The 19,633-nt window shown below is 42.2% G+C and overlaps 1 protein-coding gene across 1 annotated transcript in view; it reads left to right on the plus strand.

Annotated features, from left to right (window-relative positions):
• LOC143290221 (CDK5 regulatory subunit-associated protein 3-like) overlaps nucleotides 1-16,613 on the plus strand; it is an 18,228-nt gene extending 1,615 nt beyond the window's left edge. The window contains exons 3-14 of the mRNA XM_076599551.1: nucleotides 789-920; nucleotides 2,712-2,812; nucleotides 3,336-3,384; nucleotides 5,838-5,926; nucleotides 6,655-6,744; nucleotides 7,983-8,119; nucleotides 8,611-8,776; nucleotides 9,639-9,740; nucleotides 10,288-10,351; nucleotides 11,930-12,015; nucleotides 13,536-13,738; nucleotides 15,891-16,613. Of these exons, the coding sequence (XP_076455666.1) occupies nucleotides 789-920; nucleotides 2,712-2,812; nucleotides 3,336-3,384; nucleotides 5,838-5,926; nucleotides 6,655-6,744; nucleotides 7,983-8,119; nucleotides 8,611-8,776; nucleotides 9,639-9,740; nucleotides 10,288-10,351; nucleotides 11,930-12,015; nucleotides 13,536-13,738; nucleotides 15,891-16,134 (1,463 nt within the window). The 3' untranslated portion in view covers nucleotides 16,135-16,613. The remainder of the gene's footprint in view (nucleotides 1-788; nucleotides 921-2,711; nucleotides 2,813-3,335; nucleotides 3,385-5,837; nucleotides 5,927-6,654; nucleotides 6,745-7,982; nucleotides 8,120-8,610; nucleotides 8,777-9,638; nucleotides 9,741-10,287; nucleotides 10,352-11,929; nucleotides 12,016-13,535; nucleotides 13,739-15,890) is intronic.
• The last annotated feature ends 3,020 nt before the right edge of the window (nucleotides 16,614-19,633 follow it).

The following is a 19,633-nucleotide window of genomic DNA, read 5'->3' on the forward strand; positions in this document are numbered from 1 at the left end:
TAAATAGATAGATAAATAGATCATTTTCTAATATTTTGATGTGTGATTATTAACTGTTAATACAAGGGGACAGTGAGGGCAGCATGAAGCTGTGTCACAGTGAATCAATGGTCCAGGACAGTAGACCTTGTAAAACGTTTCTAGAAGTGTGAGGCAGAGACTGAGAGAGCAGTTCTGCCATTGGTAGTGACACTTAGGCCATGAAAACTAACTACAAATAAAGCATATTTTGGAAGATTGGTGTGCTATGACGGTTGGACAGTAGAAGTTATCGTGATATGAGGACATGATGGGGGTATAGGTTGGGCAAGGTCGAAGAGGGAACTGAAAGTTATGTGAGTGGGAGAGGAGAGTTTTGAACTTTGTGATGCTTTGAATTTTAGTTTTTGTAATTGAAATGCATCTGTGTGTGTGTGTGTGTGTGTGTGTGTGTGTGTGTGTGTGTGTGTGTGCATGTGCGCACACACACACATTCTTAATAAACTGAAATCAAATTTTATATTGTCATTAGTCTGGGCACCATACTTGAATTACTTCTGCATTTACATGTAAATTACTAAACTGAATTATTTTTTGGAGTTGTCTGTCCATGCATGGAGAATGTAACTTGTTAAATTGTCAAAGAGTAACAAAGTCAGCATATTAATTATGTATTTTCCTTTGAAAAAACTATCTTTTTTTTTGCAGCCACATTTGATAAGACTGTATTGATATATTTAATCTCTACACATTAAGTACCCACATGATAACCTGTTACTATCGTAACTTTTCCAAATGGTTGGCTTCAGACTGGTTAATCAACCGGCGACACTGCAGTCAGCAATGGCAACCAGTGGCAGCCGCGATCCGTCAGAAGATAATCCGTGCTGTGGAGAACATGGCTGATGGCGAGACACCACAGACCTTCTCTGACCCAGCAGGTAAGGCACTGTTTTTGTGTGCACAGATACAGGCTACTACAGTACCAGTACCAAGCAGCACTCGAGCGTGAGAAATTGTGAACTGGAATAGTTGAACTTTGATTTTGTTAAGACCTTGACTGCTGAACCTTGGAGAAGACCTGAAATGTGGTCAGTGTGACATGCATTTGAAGTGCAGTCAGTACTGTTTGGGGGAGGGTGGGGCGGAGGAGTGGGGAGGGGGAGATTTATTCCATAATATTCTAGCATGTAGTAAACGATATCAGTTCTTAACTAAGACATACATTTAACTCTTTCACTGCCATGTTTCTGTGTGAAAGACACTCCCCAGGGCCAAATATTTTAGATAGGTTGCTCTCACTAGTCTCAGTCACAGGCTTCAGTTTTTATGTTAAAACAATGCAGTGGACTTGTTCACTTCAAACTGGGTCAGGGAGCAAAGGTTAGTCATTGTTCTGTTGGTGGGGAAACTGGCTGCAGCCATCAAGCTTTGTTACAATGTTAACTCTCTCCGGATGAAGGAATGCGTGAGCATCCCTACATTCTTCTTCTTCTGCGTTCGTGGGCTGCAACTCCCACGTTCACTCGTATATACGCGAGTGGGCTTTTACGTGTATGACCGTTTTTACCCCGCCATGTAGGCAGCCATACTCCACTTTCGGAGGTGTGCATGCTGGGTGTGTTCTTGTTTCCATAACCCACCGAACGCTGACATGGATTACAGGATCTTTAACGTGCGTATTTGATCTTTTGCTTGCGTATACACATGAAGGGGGCTCAGGCACTGGCAGGTCTGCACATATGTTGACCTGGGAGACCTGAAAAATCTCCACCCTTTACCCACCAGGCGCCTTCACCGTGATTCGAACCCGGGACCCTCAGATTGAAAGTCCAACACTTTAACCATTCAACTATTGCGCCCGTCGCATTCCTACATAAAATGTATTCAGTTTCAGACGACCGAATGGAATAGCATTTTCAAGAAATAAAAAATCCATCATGCGCTGTTCACGTGATTTTGTGATTAGCCAAGCAGAGTGCACTATTCTGGGTCACTCCACAATCAAATGGTATGATTGGCCAGCCTGCCATGTGTGGCGCGTCTCACACACACACTGACAAAGTCACTGAACGGTCGTCTGCTCGTGTGCCAGCCTGTTAGCAAAGCGGGCTCTTCTCAAAATGTTGTGGAGCGAACAAGGCAGCAACGGCAACGTTTTAGGGTTGCCGAAGTACTTGAAATGCTACAAACTGAAGGGTCGGACATTGAAGGGTTGGATGATGATGAAGAAGAAAGTGAATTTAATGCAGAAAGTGAGCATGGGTATGGTGATTCAGGGTGAAAAATTGGCAGTATTTTCTACATATGGCAAAACTGTAAAAATAAGATGAGAAATTTGATTTTATATATATATATATATATATATATATATATATATATATATATATATATATATATATATGTGTGTGTGTGTGTGTGTGTGTGTGTAATAGCTTAACACGTAATAAACCAGTTCTGAAAGTTTCATTTTCTTACTCTGTATTTTGTATTTTTAAAATTTTTTTTCCAAACCCATACAAATGGGCCGTCTGTGGGGAAAAGCAAGGGAGAAAACTTGTCGTCCCGAGTGAGTTAAAAGTGGTCTTGTTAACATGACCCTTTGATGTGGACTAAAGTCGCCCATGGTGGAGCACTGTCTAGTCAACTAAATTCGCCTATGGTGGTGAAAGAGTTCAGATTCATTATTCTGGAAGGGAAAAAAAAGTGTCTGAGGTGTGGTGGTGTTGCAGAGGTGACCTACTTCCATGTGCAAGAGATGCTGGAACAGGCCAAGGACACAGATTCTGGCAAGAAGAACTTCTTTGGTCAGTACTCCTCTCAGAACATGAAGGTCAGTGCAGCCGCTGGAAGGTGTGAAAACTAGTTTATCGATGTGTGTGTGTGGGGGGTGAGTGCAGGTTTGTTTGTGTGGGTCTGTGTGCATTGTTGAGCACGTTGTATATGTGAGGAGTGGGTGGGGGGGGGGGGTATGTGTTAACAAGAACATTGTACATGTGTGGGTGGGTGGGTGGGGGGGCAGGGGGAGGTAGGGGGGTGGGGGGAGGGATGTCTGTATGGGCCAAAAAAAAGGTGGCCAAAGAAAACAACTTTTCTTTGCAGCAGATGATCCTGACATCAGACTGAAACTCCAACATAGGTTTTCCACTCATATGTATGTATATGTGGGTGGGTGTGTGTGTGTGTGTGTGTGTGTCTATTCTATACATTTTTAGAATGTACCGTGGACCCACTCATTGAACATGCTGTGCATCCATTCCATTTTCAAAGCATCGGGGATGCATATTCATGCATTATCAGAAACCCTGATTGCATGGATGACTTTTGAAATTGTTCTTGATGTGTTTGTTGACCAGGACTGGGCTCAGATCATCAAGCTGTATGAGAAAGACGGAATTTATCTGGGTATGTGGCTCTCACTGGAATCACATTGGTTTGATGATGGTAGCAATGATCATGTTGATCTCATTTATTATGATAACAGTAATGCATATGTCGTAGTTCCTGCATTATATTATTGAATCTGCAGTGTAAGATTTTAGTTTTTGTGTGGAGTTTCAATGGTACTAAAAGCATTGTGACAGGTCAAGCTTGTTCAAACAGGGTTAGTTATAATTTATTTACTGTATGATTTGTCTCGTTGTTCATGTCTCAGTCTCTCTCCGCTTTTGTCTCTTGTCTTTCTCCCTTCTCTTCTGTCAGTGTCTTTGCCTGCCTGTCTTCCTTTCTCTGTCTTTCTCTTTCTCTCAATCTCTGTCTCTGTTTCTACGCTCCTTTGAACTATTGGAGAGGAGGGTGAGGAAGCTGTGTGGTGAGCTGGGAGAAAGAGGGTAAATGGAGGGTGGAAACAGCAATGGATGTTTGAAACAAATAGAAGTGCAACTGGTGTGTGTGTGTGTGTGTGTGTGTGTGTGTGTGTGTGTGTGTGTGTGTGTGTGTAAGTTAAATAAAAGAAACAGCTGATTATGGAATCTAAAATACATGACACTTCTCAATGTTCCCAGTGACTGTACATGTGTGTCTCTCCTCAATGGTCCCAGTGACTGTAGATGACACTCCTCAGTGTTCCCAGTGACTGTAGATGACACTCCTCAATGTTCCCAGTGACTGTAGATGACACTCCTCAATGTTCCCAGTGACCGTAGATGACACTCCTCAGTGTTCCCAGTGACTGTACATGTGTGACACTCCTCAATGTTCCCAGTAACTGTACATGTGTGTCTCTCCTCAATGGTCCCAGTGACTGTAGATGACACTCCTCAGTGTTCCCAGTGACTGTACATGTGTGACTGTCCTCAATGTTCCCAGTGACTGTAGATGACTCTCCTCAGTGTTCCCAGTGACTGTAGATGACACTCCTCAATGTTCCCAGTAACTGTAGATGACACTCCTCAATGTTCCCAGTGACTGTACATGTGTGACTGTCCTCAATGTTCCCAGTGAGTGTAGATGACACTCCTCAGTGTTCCCAGTGACTGTAGATGACACTCCTCAATGTTCCCAGTGACTGTAGATGACTCTCCTCAGTGTTCCCAGTGACTGTAGATGACACTCCTCAATGTTTCCAGTGACTGTAGATGACACTCCTCAGTGTTCCCAGTGACTGTAGATGACACCCCTCAGTGTTCCCAGTGACTGTACATGTGTGACTCTCCTCAGTGTTCCCAGTGACTGTAGATGACACTCCTCAATGTTCCCAGTGACTGTAGATGACACTCCTCAATGTTCCCAGTGACTGTAGATGACACTCCTCAATGTTCCCAGTGACTGTAGATGATACTCCTCAGTGTTCCCAATGACTGCAGATGATACTCCTCAGTGTTCCCAGTGACTGTAGATGTGTGACTCCTCAATGGTCCCTGTGACTGTAGATGTGTGTCTCTCCTCAGTGTTCCCAGTGACTGTAGATGACACTCCTCAATGTTCCCAGTGACTGTAGATGACACTCCTCAATGTTCCCAGTGACTGTAGATGTCACTCCTCAATGTTCCCAGTGATTGTAGATGTCACTCCTCAATATTCCCAGTGACTGTAGACGACACTCCTCAATGTTCCCAGTGACTGTAGATGACACTCCTCAATGTTCCCAGTGACTGTAGATGACACTCCTCAGTGTTCCCAGTGACTGTAGATGACACTCCTCAGTGTTCCCAGTGACTGTACATGTGTGACACTCCTCAATGTTCCCAGTGACTGTACATGACACTCCTCAATGTTCCCAGTGACTGTACATGACACTCCTCAATGTTCCCAGTGACTGTACATGACACTCCTCAATGTTCCCAGTGACTGTACATGTGTGACACTCCTCAATGTTCCCAGTGACTGTACATGACACTCCTCAATGTTCCCAGTGACTGTACATGTGTGACACTCCTCAATGTTCCCAGTGACTGTACATGACACTCCTCAATGTTCCCAGTGACTGTACATGACACTCCTCAATGTTCCGAGTGACTGTAGACGTCACTCCTCAATGTTCCCAGTGACTGTAGATGTCACTCCTCAATGTTCCCTGTGACTGTAGATGACACTCCTCAATGTTCCCAGTGACTGTAGATGACACTCCTCAGTGTTCCCAGCGACTGTAGATGACACTCCTCAATGTTTCCAGTGACTGCAGATGATACTCCTCAATGTTCCCAGCGACTGTAGATGTGTGTCTCTCCTCAATGTTCCCTGTGACTGCAGATGACACTCCTCAATGTTCCCAGCGACTGTAGATGTGTGTCTCTCCTCAATGTTCCCTGTGAGAGTAGATGATACTCCTGTCTATGTAACCCTTTATGGCAGACAGATTATAGACTCTTGACTTCTTTCCAGGTTTTATCTGTGACATAGTTCATGATCTGTTCCAGCGGAGACAGCTCAGATGATTGCTCGGAATGTGAACTACGAGATTCCTGCTGTCAAGAAACAGATTACTAAATGCCAGCAGATGCAAAAGGTAAGGGGGGAAAAAAAAAAGGAAAAAAGAAAGAGAAAACTTATACGGTTGAAGATAAACTATCAGTTTAATCAGAGACTTCTTAAACCCAACCGGTAATTCATGATAATGATAATGATGATAATGATAATAACTGGACATTTATCAGCGCCTTCCTCATTGCACAAAGCGCTTTACAATCCGCGCATACAAAACACACTCAGTCCTCAACTCACAATCATGCACAATAAACATGTGTATGCGCATACAAACGCGCACATACAATGCAATACATACATACAAACATACATACAAGCATGCATCCATCCATTCCTCCATCCATCCATCCATCCATCCATCCATACATACATACATACATTCTAAGCACACACAATACAGCGTTACAAATATACTTAAACAGTCAGCTCACTACTTTCATGAGGGTCTAGAGGAAATGCTGCTGGAAGAGAAGGTTAGATTTAAAGGAAGGCAGTGAGGGGCTGTGACAGACATGGTGAGGCAAAGGGATTGGGCTCCAGAGTACAAGGGTAAAATACTCAGTTTATGCCTATCCCCAACTTAGGGTTGGTAATTTACAGTCGTTGACTGTTTCAGTGGTTGAGTTTTGCAGCAAAAAATTTCTGATGAATACATTATTTGGAAACATGCTTCTCTCAGCTGTTCTCTTTCTAGTTAATGATTTAATTTCTTTCTTTCTTTTTTTTTTTCCTGTGCGTTGTGGTATGCAGGAATGTGAGAGGAAGGAGGCAGAGTTTGCCAACAACGCGGCTGACCTGAGGAAAAAGTATGCTGCTTCCTGCAAACAAATGGGGATTGAGGTAAGTTCAGTTTCAGGTTTTTTTCAAGGAGGCGTCACTGCATTCGGACAAATCCATATATGCGACACCACATCTGCTAGGCAGATACCTGACCAGCAGCTTAACCCAGTGCGATAGTCATACCTTGTAGGTATGTATGACGTATGATACGGAGTTGTCCGAACGCAGTGATACCTCGTTGAGAATCAGAAACATATAAGTCAGAAAATGTTTTACAGTGGGTGCTAGTTGTTAGTCATTAAAGACTGATGCGTATGAGTATGCTCATCATCAGTGAAGGGCTGTCACCTTGCTGAGGCAGAGCTCACAGGACAGGATGTCAGTCACCATTCTTTATCTGGATCCTTCCTCCTGGTACTGCCTTACTTCTGATCAGCAAAATCAATGACGCCACTTCTTCTTCTTCTTCTTCTGCATTCATGGGCTGCAACTCCCACGTTCACTCGTATATACACAAGTGGGCTTTTACGTGTATGACCGTTTTTAAACCTGCCATGCAGGCAGCCATACTCTGCTTTCAGGGGTGTGCATGCTGGGTATGTTCTTGTTTCCATAACCCACCGAACACTGACATGGATTACAGGATCTTTAATGTGCGTATTTGATCTTCTGCTTGCGTATACACACAAAGGGGGTTCAGGCACTGGCAGGTCTGCACATATGTTGACCTCGGAGATCATAAAAATCTCCACCTTTTACCCACCAGGCGCCATCACCATGATTCGAACCCAGGACCCTCCGATTGAAAGTCCAACGCTTTAACCATTCGGCTATTGCGCCTGTCGAATGACGCCACTGATATCTACGCTAAAAGTAGTGACTGCACTTCAAATGTACACCACACTGGTGTCATTTCACCACGGTTCAGCAGTCAAAGGGTTAATGATATAACGACAAGGATTCCTGCGTGTGTGCTTTGTGATCTGTCAAGATGGATATGAGTGGCACATGTAGATCATTGGAAGACTGGGCGATGCCTAAAATCTTTATCCTTGAGTAATAAAGTTTTTGAATCTTGAATCTCTTTATACTTCATCTGTCTGTGTGTTTCTCCTCCCCTTCCCTTCCCTCTTCCAATCCATTTTGTGTTTTTTTTTGTGTTTTTTGTGTGTGTGTGTGTTTTATTGGGGGTTAGGGAGAGGTGGGAGTGGCCTCCATCCTCCTCCCACCATCACTCTCTTGTTCTCTCCACTGATGTCTCTCACAGCAAATGGTGTTCAGTTCCTTGGGTGTCTCAGGGCCAGAAGATCAAGACAGAGTTAGCGGCACTGGTGCGAGACCTTCCCGGAGACTTTGACAGCATTGCAGCATCGGCTCAGGACCTGGAGGACGCGGTTCAGTACTACGACCGCTTCGTTGCCTTCCTTCTGAGCAGGTCAGTGAGTGACGTGCTTGTAGGGGAGAGGTATTTTGGAGGGAGGAGGGGGAGTAATGTGTATAGGTTTTTTTCGTCCATTCATCAGCTTTCTCTGCCTGCCTGTCTGTCTCTCTCTTTTTTTTTTTTTTTTTTTTCTTTTTTTTTCTCTCGGTGATTTGTTACTATGGCTATTTTGTGCAACAGGTTTTAGAGCCCTACTCAACATGATTTTCTGGTGCAAAAACGCCTCAGAGCACACGCTGGTCACCAATGTTATTGTTTTCAACTACCTTTTGATATCTATCTACATATACTTGTACACTGAAAGAAAGACAGGGAGAGAGAGAGAGAGAGAGAGAGAGAGAGACAGATGTGTGAGTGTGTGTGTGTGTGTTACAATACAGAAGGTCCTATGCACAGGACTGCATCCTGAACTGTACGATGGCTGGCTGTATGTCAGCCTGCCTGTCTGTTTACCTCCCTGTCTGTGTGTGTCTGTGTGTGTGCAGCACAGAGCAAGAGACAGACAGTCTGCCCATGCTGAAGTTTGTGCAGAGCCGAGGCAACGTGCGCGTGTTTGAGTGGCGCACGGGCACCCCACCTGAGGTGGTGGAGGAGCAGAGCATCAGGATCGACCTCTCTGATGAACAGGACACTGCCAACCAGTCTGAGGATGTGAGTGACCTGGGGGAGGGGGTGTGCGTGTGTGTGAGTTTTTGTGAATTTGTGTGTGTGTGTGTGTGTGTGTGTGTTTGTATGTGCGTGTGTGTTTGTAATTGTATTTGTGTGTGCATGTACACATGTATTGTGTATGTGTATATTTGAATTTGTGTGTGCATGTATCGTGTGTGTGTGTGTGCGCACGTGCGCGCGCGGGTTGTGTGTGTGTGTGTGTGTGTGTGCCTGTATCATTGTATTCATGTGGTGTGTGTGTATATGTGTGAGTGTGTGTGTGACCGTATGCATGTGTTAAGTATGTGTGGGAAATATCTTTGGCCTGTTTGACAGATTGACTGGGGAAACGGCGATGACAACGGCATTAACTTTGGAAATGAGATTGACTTTTGCCTGTGTGACAGTTCACTTTGGAAATATCTTTGGCCTGTTTGACAGATTGACTTGGGGAAACAGCAATGACAACGGCATTAACTTTGGAAATGAGATTGACTTTTGCCTGTGTGACAGCTCACTTTGGAAATATCTTTGGCCTGTTTGACAGATTGACTTGGGGAAACAGCAGTGACAACGGCATTAACTTTGGAAATGAGATTGACTTTTGTTTGTGTGACAGCTCACTTTGGAAATATCTTTGGCCTGTTTGACAGATTGACTTGGGGAAACAGCGATGACAACGGCATTAACTTTGGAAATGAGATTGACTTTTGCCTGTGTGACAGCTCACTTTGGAAATATCTTTGGCCTGTTTGACAGATTGACTTGGGGAAACAGCGATGACAACGGCATTAACTTTGGAAATGAGATTGACTTTTGCCTGTGTGACAGTTCACTTTGGAAATATCTTTGGCCTGTTTGACAGATTGACTGGGGAAACGGTGATGACAACGGCATCGACTTTGGAGATGAGATTGACTTTGGCCTGGCCGACATCACGGTGGAGAGTGGAGGGCAGGAAGAAGATGTGAGTTGTCTGGCGTGGGGACAGGGAGCGCAGTCGTGCAGCTTGTTCATGCTTTACCTCATGTACATAAACAGGAGGTGAGGTACATAGACAGGAGGTGGTGGGAAGGGGGCAGCAGGATGGTTTAAGGCGCCTGTCTGCCAATGCAGTGTCTGTGAGGGCCTTGGTTTGAATCCCAGTCTCCTGCTATCTCCCAAGTTTGACTGGGAAATCAAACTGAGTATCTCATCATTTTGATGAGATGATGAATTGAGGTTCTGTGTGCAGCACGCACCTGGCAGACTGAAATCGAACCCATGGCATACATATATACACAGATAGATATACATACACAATAAAAACTCAATATTTTAATGTACTTCTTACTGTATTTCTTTTTAACTTCAGCTTACGATTGTCATAAAACTCTAGCACTTTTTGTTGTGCCAGGTGTTACGCTCCATGTTATAAGTGTGTGTGTGTGTGTATCAGTATTTAAAAAAAAAAATTGATAAAAGGGCATATTGTGTGAGCATCAGCAGTTTTCTTTTCCTTTTTTCTATTTTAGAGCAATGGAGACTCAATAGACTGGGAAGAGATAACCCATGAGGATGTAGCTCCGCAAGTTGAAGGTGATCTTTTGTGTTTGTGGATGGATGTGTATGTAATTTTATGTGTGGATAAATGGATGTTTGGATGGATGTTTGAATGTGTGGATGGGTGTGTGTGTATGTGTGGATGGATGTCTGCGTATGTGGGGATAGATGTTTATGTGAATGGATGTGTATGTATATATGGATGTGTATGTATGTATGTGTGCATAGATGTGTATGTGTGTATGTGTATCTTTTCATGGATGGATGTGCATCTGTGTGGATGGATGTATGTGAAGATGAATGCATACGTATGTGGACATCCATCCAATCATGTGTGCATGTATGTTTCTATGTTTGTGTGGATGTATCCATGTATGTTTGTGAATAAGATTGCATGTGTGATCCGTTTACTCTTTTCTTTTCTCCCCAAAATGCTTGTATGTGAATCAAGCAGTTTCCATGATGTAATTGTAAGTGTCACAGTCACAATGTACCAGTGTCCATTATAGCCACTGTTGATGTGTGGGTGTGGGGAGGGTGTTTGTGTGCGGTGAAAAATGTGAACACGACGTGTGTTGACAGTGAACGATTGTTTGCGCTTCTGCATGAGAATGAATGATGCTCCGAGCATGCTGCTGCCTGAACGTCGCATTTGTTTGACAGTGATCTCTGCACATATGTGATTCTATCCTTGTCTGTGTTTCAAGTGCAGTGAATAAAGCTGCCTTTCTATGTCTTTTTGATATGCTGCCAGCCTCACCTTTCACTTTTTCAATATTACATCGTCATCTTTCCTTCCTTCCTCGAGAAATCTCTATGCCAGAAGTTTCCTTTGTTTTCTGCTGCTCTGTGATTTTCTGTCTTTTTATTTGCATTTATTTATTTGCATTTCTCTTTATCACAACAGATTTCTCTGTGTGAAATTTGGGCTGCTCTCCCCAGGGAGAGCGCGTTGCTACACTACAGCGCCACCCATTTTAAAAAAAATTTTCCTACGTGCAGTTTTATTTGTTTTTCCTGTCGAAGTGGATTTTTCTGCAGAATTTTGCCAGGAACAACCCTTTTGTTGCCGTGGGTTCTTTTACACTAAGTGCATGCTGCACACGGGACCTCTGTTTATCGTCTCATCCGAATGACTATCGTCCAGACCACCACTCAAGGTCTAGTGGAGTGGGGGAAAATATCGGTGGCTGAGCCATGATCCAGTGCACTCAGATTCTCTCGCTTCCTAGGCGGACGCGTTACCTCTAGGACATCACTCCACTTACATCATCATCCTTCCTTCCTTCCTTGAGAAATCTCTATGCCAGAAGTTTCCTTTGTTTTCTGTTGCTCTCTAAGTTTCTGTCCTTTTAACCCTGTGTTTGAAAAACGTCTTCAAAAAACTATTTATCTGTTTTTTAAATAAATGTATATATATAGAAAGTCTTTCCTCGTCTGAGGGGGGTCCTTTATTTTATGCAGTCATAAGCTATATGCACTTTGCCGGCCATTGAATTTTGACGATTTTATCCATGTCAGCATTTATTTTTCCTTCCCCCACCGCCCCCCCTCCACACACACACACACCCTCCCCCCTCCCCTCCCCTCCCCTGGCCCCCAACCACCGCACAGAGAAAGGTGTGGCACGAGGAGAGGACGCTCTTTCCGTACTTGACAACCCAGCAACACGCAACCTGTTCATCGATGACTTGATGGAAGTGAGTACATGCTGTATTTATTCAGTTCAGTTCAGTTCAGTTTAGTTCAGTTCTTCAAGGAGGCTTCACAGGGTTTGTACAAATCCATATACGCTACACCACATCTGCTAAGCAGATGCCTGACCAGCAGCGTAACTCGACATGCTTAGTGAGGCCTTGAGGAAAGAAAAAAAAACATCAAAAAAACAGAAAGGGATACATAAATAAATGGATAAGCCATCAAATTAATGAATAAACATTCATTTCATTCATTTTGCCCATCGCTCCTGGTGGAGCATAGGCCATCGACGACCCCTCGCCATCGCACTCTGTTCTGGGCTGTTCTGGCCAAATGAATAAACATATTAGAATAGATAAATAAATAAATCTAAAAATGATATGAAATAAAGACAAGCAAATAGATGTGCTTTATCTGTCTCTACCTTTATCTATATTTATTGTATACTCTTTCTTCCAAACATGGTATTTATATAATACGTGTGTTTAAGGCTTTTCCAAAGCCATCTGTAAAAATCACCACTCCATTTCTGCATCATCACATCATTTCCTGGTCCTATTCTTCCCCCAGTCTTATAACTCAGTGTGAAATCTGAATCATAATATGTAAGAGACAGACGCACTTTCTTTTTTTTTTTCCTTTTTTTTGGGGGGGGTCTTATAGTTGTTTTTTTTCTAAGGTTTTGTTTGAACATTATATTTTTTTTTCTAAGGTTTTGTTTGAACAAGCATTACTGAATTGACATTTTGTTTTAATATACATTACTGAAATTTTGAATATACATTACTGACATTTCTTTCTAATGATTGTGTTTGAATATACACAGCTGCCTTTGCTATGAGGTAACTAAAATGCTGAAGAGCACAACACTTTTTTCACTTTTTATTTTATTTTATTTTTTTTTACTGTTCTTATTAGCTTTTCCACAAAGTTTTAAGATTTTGTAAAGATTTAGTCTTGTACAGCTTTTGTTTACTTATGAGCAAGTTCATGAGAAGCACCAGGTATCTTTAGCTTGAAGTGATATGTTCTCGTTTTGTAAAGAGCAAAAGTTTTGCTGTTTGTAGAATGCTTTACTGTTTTTGTCCTCATTAACTGCCTGTTATTTAGATTTGGAATCGGAGATATGTTGTTTCATTCAAATCAAGATGGATTGAATTGTAAATAATGTACATGTTTCAACTTGCCTCTGAACAAAAAGACACCAGCTAACCATGAGCCACTCCTGTGTTCATTCAGCGAAAACCATGAACTGCCGTACACACTCATCGCTTTATGTAACACAAATAGAAACCAATGTACACAATGTATGGACATTTGTGAACAGAATGTAAAAGGTATTACCAGGTTTTCGGGGGGTAAAGGAATGGAAAGAACCACCCATGAAGATTCCAGTATGGAAAAAAACAACAAAAAAACAATGAATCGCAGTACAGTTTTTCAAAGAGAGAGAAAAAAAAAAGCGTTTTGTTGAAGAATGTGACTTTATTGACGGTACCCCTTCCTCCGACATCCCTTTCAGCTGGAGTCATTCCTGACTCAGCGGGCAACAGAGCTCACGGCGCCAGACGCTGCCCTGTCAGGGAACCAGTTCCAGGGGGCACCAGCGTCCATCCAGCCGGACGTGTGCAAGGTGGAGGCCATGATGGAGAAGGTGCAAAGCATTGTGGGTCAGCTGACGTCAGTCCAGATGCAGCATTTGATGTTGATACGTAGTTCTCCCAGGTGAGAGAGGGTGTTGTCTGCAGTGTTGGTTGATATTCTTCCTTTTTTTTTTTTTAATCCTTTTTTGAAAAAAAAAAAAAAAAGATTTCAAATTCATTCATTCCAGAAAATCACTGTGAATTGCCACAAATGCTTGTGAACAATAGTTAGTTGTACTTTACTCATAGAGAAATGAATAAGGATTTTTATATCATTATATATGTGTGCACTTCTTCACTCTGACAATTTGTTAACAAATTGAAGTGACCATCTCATAGAATTATACATCTAGGTCAGTTTGTCCTGTGCAGATCTGTAATATATACCAGGCAGTCTAAAGTTACTGAATATATTTAATGAATATTTCTTAAAGGTATTCAGAGTGCACTATGACCATATCAGAATCTTGTGTGCGCGGTCCGTAGCACAACATTGATTGTTTAGCAGCTGCTCTAAACCACACCTACCACACAGCAAGCCAGACTAGCGAGTACCTCATTACATGGCAAAACTGGTAGACTGCTTGAAGTGTTTCCAAAATCGTTTGGTGTGATCACACCTAGAAAATGTGTTCAATACTATCTTTAGGCTCCATTCAACAGTTGTAATTGTAACTATCTTTTATTGCCATTTGATTAAGAATAGCGATAGTGCCTATGATTTTATAGACTCTACACAGTTTCACACAGTTAATTTTACCTCGTGTTTTGTAAATTTTGTTGAATGTTTTTCCAAGTTGCAAGTTGAAAGTTTCTTGGACCACTTCTGACATGACTTAGGGAGTAGGGATTTTTTTTTTTTTTTTATGATAAAATGTCATTACATCTGTACTCCTTTAGAAAACAAGTATATCATTGTCAAAACAACCGGTGAGTTTTGCACACAATGCTTTGGTGATATTGTCTGTTTCATAATGGATTTACTGCGGTCATTGTGGGCTAAAAATGTATACTCATTCTATATTTTCTGTTGAAGTTAGTGTATGTACAAGTCCAACTGTTTGTTAAGAAAAGTGAAATTCAGCAAACTGCTTTAGTAGCCTGGTTGTTGTATTTTATCATGATATTTCAAATTTTTAAAATTCATTTTAATTACACATACTTAACCGTGACCCAACTAGTGCAGACTCCGGGAGGGGTCTGACATTCCTTTCCTGTGCAAACTACTATCCGCCTATGCAGAGAAAACGAAACTACGGCCGATAACCTCCCGGAAGTAGGTAACCTCCCCTTTGTCCTGCTGGCTAGCGCCCTCTTTTTCCGGCAGCCATCATGACTCCTGTTCCTGTGCTCTTCATACGGCTAAGCTTTTTTTTCGTATTTTCTGCCTGTCTGTTGATTCTCTGGCGTTCTTGTTTGTTGTCAAATTATGTCTCCAACCAGGTCACATAAAAAAAATTTCTTTTTACTTGCCGTTTTGATTTAAAAAAAAAAAAAATCAAAAAAAAAAATCAATTCCACACAAACGGTTCTTCAGGAAAGATCCAAGGAGGAAGGTGGCAGAATGGTTATGACACTGATTTTCCAGTAGTGTGTCCATGAGGGCATGGGTTCAGATTCCCAGTCTTGCCCTTTCTCTCAAGTTTGGTCAAACAGCGTCTGTGCCCGTTTGCTGATGTGGCTTGGAGTCCAAGTGTTCTACCAGATTCAAAATTCAAATGACAGCCCCTTGAGAAACTGATGAGCTAAAACTGAAAATTCTGTTTCCCTTTCTGTTGTCTTGCAGGCACGCGGACTAGCTGCAGTCCAAACGCATTGATGCCTCCTTGAGAAACAGAAAGCGAAACTGAAACACTGTTTCCCTTTCTGTTGTCTTGCACAGAAATGCCAACTGTTATGATTTCATCGTATTTTTTTTACGCTCGATCGCAATTTTAAGATTGTTCCAACGAGTTCATTTTCGACTTCTTCTAAACTTGGTCTCACGTGATGATGCTCAGCTAATCGCATGCGTGTTTACATTGAAACAGCATTGAGTGGACCAATCAGCTAAATTGTTTGCCTGAATAAGAGAGAAAGTGGCTGAATCAAGTTTGCGTGCTTTGTAGATAAAACATAAGTTTGCTGATGTGGCTAGGAGTCCGGAGTGTTCCTAACAAATTCAGAATGTTCCTGCCAAAATTTCCTTATTGTTCCTGCAAACACTTGACAGGGTTTGACATCTCTGCTTGCAGGTACGTGGACCGGCTGCGAGACTCCCTGCGCCAGACCCTGCTGCAGGCAGACAAGCTGGTGCTGTGCGGGGTGGAGGCAGCCAGCCGGCGCCGGCAGGCTCTGGAAGAGGAGGGGGAGCTGGAGCCCCGCCTGGACGCCCTACGACAGCACACCCGCTACATGCAGCGCCACCTGCAGACGGACATCGCCGGCAAGTACAAAGGTCGCCAGGTCAACATCATGGGTGAAATCAACATGATCTGATGACGAAGAAGAAGAGGAAGAGCGGGCTGTGGGGGGGGTGGGGGGTTTAGCTGGGCTTAGTCGGCATCATCAGCAGCAGTAACAGCAGCAGCAGCAGGAACGTAGGGGGAAAGGGAAATGGTTCTGAGCCGTCTCCGTGGATAAAGGACTGTATTTGTGATTGATTTGAGATGTGTTGGACAGCAGTGTTCAGGAGTGTTAGCGTCCTCACAACAAACAGTGTAAGTGGTAAAGAATTGAAGGGTTTTGTTGTTGGTGGGTTGTTGTTGTTTTTTTTACATGGAGCCGGTTCTTTTTTCTTTTTCTTTTTTTTTTCCATGGGGAAAAAGTCTTTCGTAAATGTCAGTGACAGAATGTGTGGTGTGTAAATCATTAATTATTTGGCAAAACTGGTATCATTGTTGTTTGTTTTACGTTGGTTTGAATGTAAAATTTTTGATTATGTGAACATGGGAATGGGATCTCTGGAAACAGCAGTGCATTGTCTGGAAAAAAAAAAAGTCAGATAATAAATATGTATGGTACCGAGTTTTGACTTTTGAAGTTTTCTTGGACAGCTTTGGGTTGACACATGTAATACAAACAGACCCATACATATGGACATGTGTATACATACAGAACACATAATTGTATTACTATGTGTTACATTAAAGATCCTATAATCCATGTCAGTGTTTGGTGGGTTATGGAAACAAAAACATACCCACCATGCACACCCCCGAAAATGGAGTATGGCTGCCTACATAGCAGGGTAAAAACAGTCATGCACATAAAAGCCCACTCGTGTACATTCGAGTGAACGTGGGAGTTGCAGCCCACGAACTAAGAAGAAGAAGGCGAAGAAGTATTACTTGCATAGTGCATGCATTCATACAAATGACACACACAGCACGCACAAAATTTAGAAAAACATGACTGTTTACTGAGTTATGTGTGAATTATTAATTCCCTCCCCTCTTTCCTCCTCCTCCACTCATTTATTCCTGGCCAGGAAATATACCAACATGTGAATGTAAATGTTCACAAAAAATTATAGATCACTTGAGAACTTGCGCAGTTTTCTGCTTGGGGAGTATGATGAGATGCTGCTGAATTTTGGGTAAACTGTGGTGTTTGGAGCCAGGATAATGATGGCTATTCATAAACGGTGGTGGTTTTGGGTACAGGCACTTTCAATTCTTTACAATGAAAAACCACATCTGTCATTTATAAACCTTTGAATAACTGTAAATGATATGGGTTGACTCACTGATTTTTCAAATGCATTACTCTATACGTTCATGGCACATGCCTGAAACAGCCGCTTGTACCTTCACTGAGAGTCCTTTAGACAACCATATCCAGCCTGAATAACTTGAAACATCTCTCTCGGTTTTTTGTTTTTCAACATTCATCGAAATGACACCTGACTTGAAGAAGTGGTCCTTAACTTTTTGTGAAGCATGTAGCAGTACAGGGAACAACAGGCGCAGCTGTGCCAAGTCAGCCATGTTCTTTCGCTGTTCGTTTGACCCGGCGTGTCAGCAGCCAAGTTGGTGTCTTCAGTTCACGTCTTGGTTCTAACAACTCTGTGTGGTGAAGAATTTCTGGAACCTGCACATCACCCATATAAAGAATGTCAACTTCCAGCTAAGATCAGCACAACAACATGCAAGTTCTTAGCGCTTATGGTTTGTTTGGTTTTTTTCTTCTTTTTTTTTCTGCTTATTGTTTTTGTCTATCTGTTTATCCTGCTCTCTTATTCTTCAAAGCAGAACCAAGAAAGATGAAAACGGTTTGCTGAAAAAACTTAGATGATCATCAAATCGATTTCATACCAGGAAAGTACAAATTTAAAGAAGGAAAAACAAGAAATGAATCGAAAATGATGTGGACAGAGAATAACATGTGCACTGTATTTTTCCACTGTCATTATGGAAATGAAAAGTGATCAAACATAATAAAGGATCAGTTATAACCTATAACCATCATACATTAGCATTCACAACACTCACACACTCACACATGCATGCACATACATGCGTGAAAGCACAAACACACAAAGAAAACAGTGCTTGGCGAACTGCTACCTTCCTGAGAGCACCTCTCTGTCCTCACTGTTGTACAGAGCCCAGAGACAGCATGGCATCCTGTCCAGCTCTTTCAACAAACATCACTTCTGCTGGTCACTGCTCCTTGGGGCACTTTTCGGTAGATTTATATAGATCTACAACATCAGACAGAGATATAATTCTTGTGAATTACTTTTGTCTTATCACAGATTTTGCAAAATGAATTTCACAGTGTGAATCATATTACAAACTGCACGCTGGTTAGGCTAATGCCCATTGTTCTAAAAATAGGTGGTTAGCACATGCCTTCTTTGAGCCCCTTTGCTAACTGCTGAAATGTTCAATCAGCCATTTTGCTACTCGTTTCAGTACAGTGCAAAGCAGTAACTTTATATATGTAGCCAAGCGCTCAACAGCAAGTTTGCACTATGTGTCAATGCACTGTTTTCCTGTAATAACTTTGGCAAACAAACCATTGGCAGATATCAGTCAATATACAACCTTTGGCATGTTGTGGGGGAAAGCATAACAAGATTTCATCAAAGATACATGGTTACAGTTATGAAACTACCACCAGTTAACAGACAACTTCTCATCAGGCTGACAACTAGATACGAGTCTCAGTATGGCGTCCAGTTGGCTTCAGTTTTCCTGGCCAATGAGCTATCCATCTTTTTATTTTATTTTATATTTTATATATATATACCAATGGGTAATGACTGATTGCTTAATTGATATTGAATTGAATCATGTTGTCTATATCCAGTCTGACCACAAATGGGTCAGTTCAGGGCTGATTATCTGTCAGTTCTTGAGCAAGCTGAAAAGAATCAAAATAATGTAAAAAGGTCAATGATAAGATGAGAGATGGCACTTATATGGCACTATCTCTCCCCTATAATGGGCTCTAACCGCCACACATGAGTGATGTACAACAGTGTGTATAACAGCATATATCTGCATATGAAAAACCAACGCATATAATGATGTATATTCATGTATATCTGTATACACCAAGACAGTACTGCAAATCGCAGATATGAACAATCACACACACACACACATTCACACACACGACACAAAATATGCCCTATGTGTGTGCGCACACACACAGAGTAATCACTCAGCCACAGGCACAAACATACTGCATGATGATCTCAGTAGAGGGTAAAGTGGGGTGGATGGATAGAGGGAAGAAGACTGCAGACAAACAAAAAAACAGCTATGCTTCATCACACTCAAAAGCCTGTTTGAACGGGTGGGTTTTCAAATAGGTTTTGAAAGAGGGCAGCCTTGGCAAGAGATGGATATCAAGCAAAACAATATTTAATGACCAGCTGACCCAAGTCTTGGCATGATTAGTAACAACTGGTTGTAAAAGCTTCTTCTTCTTCTTCAGGAAGGTGGCAGAATGGTTGAGACGCTCAGCTGCCAATGTAGAGAGTCTG

The sequence above is a fragment of the Babylonia areolata genome, chromosome 15 (genome assembly GCF_041734735.1).
Source record: "Babylonia areolata isolate BAREFJ2019XMU chromosome 15, ASM4173473v1, whole genome shotgun sequence".
NCBI lineage: Eukaryota > Metazoa > Mollusca > Gastropoda > Neogastropoda > Buccinidae > Babylonia > Babylonia areolata.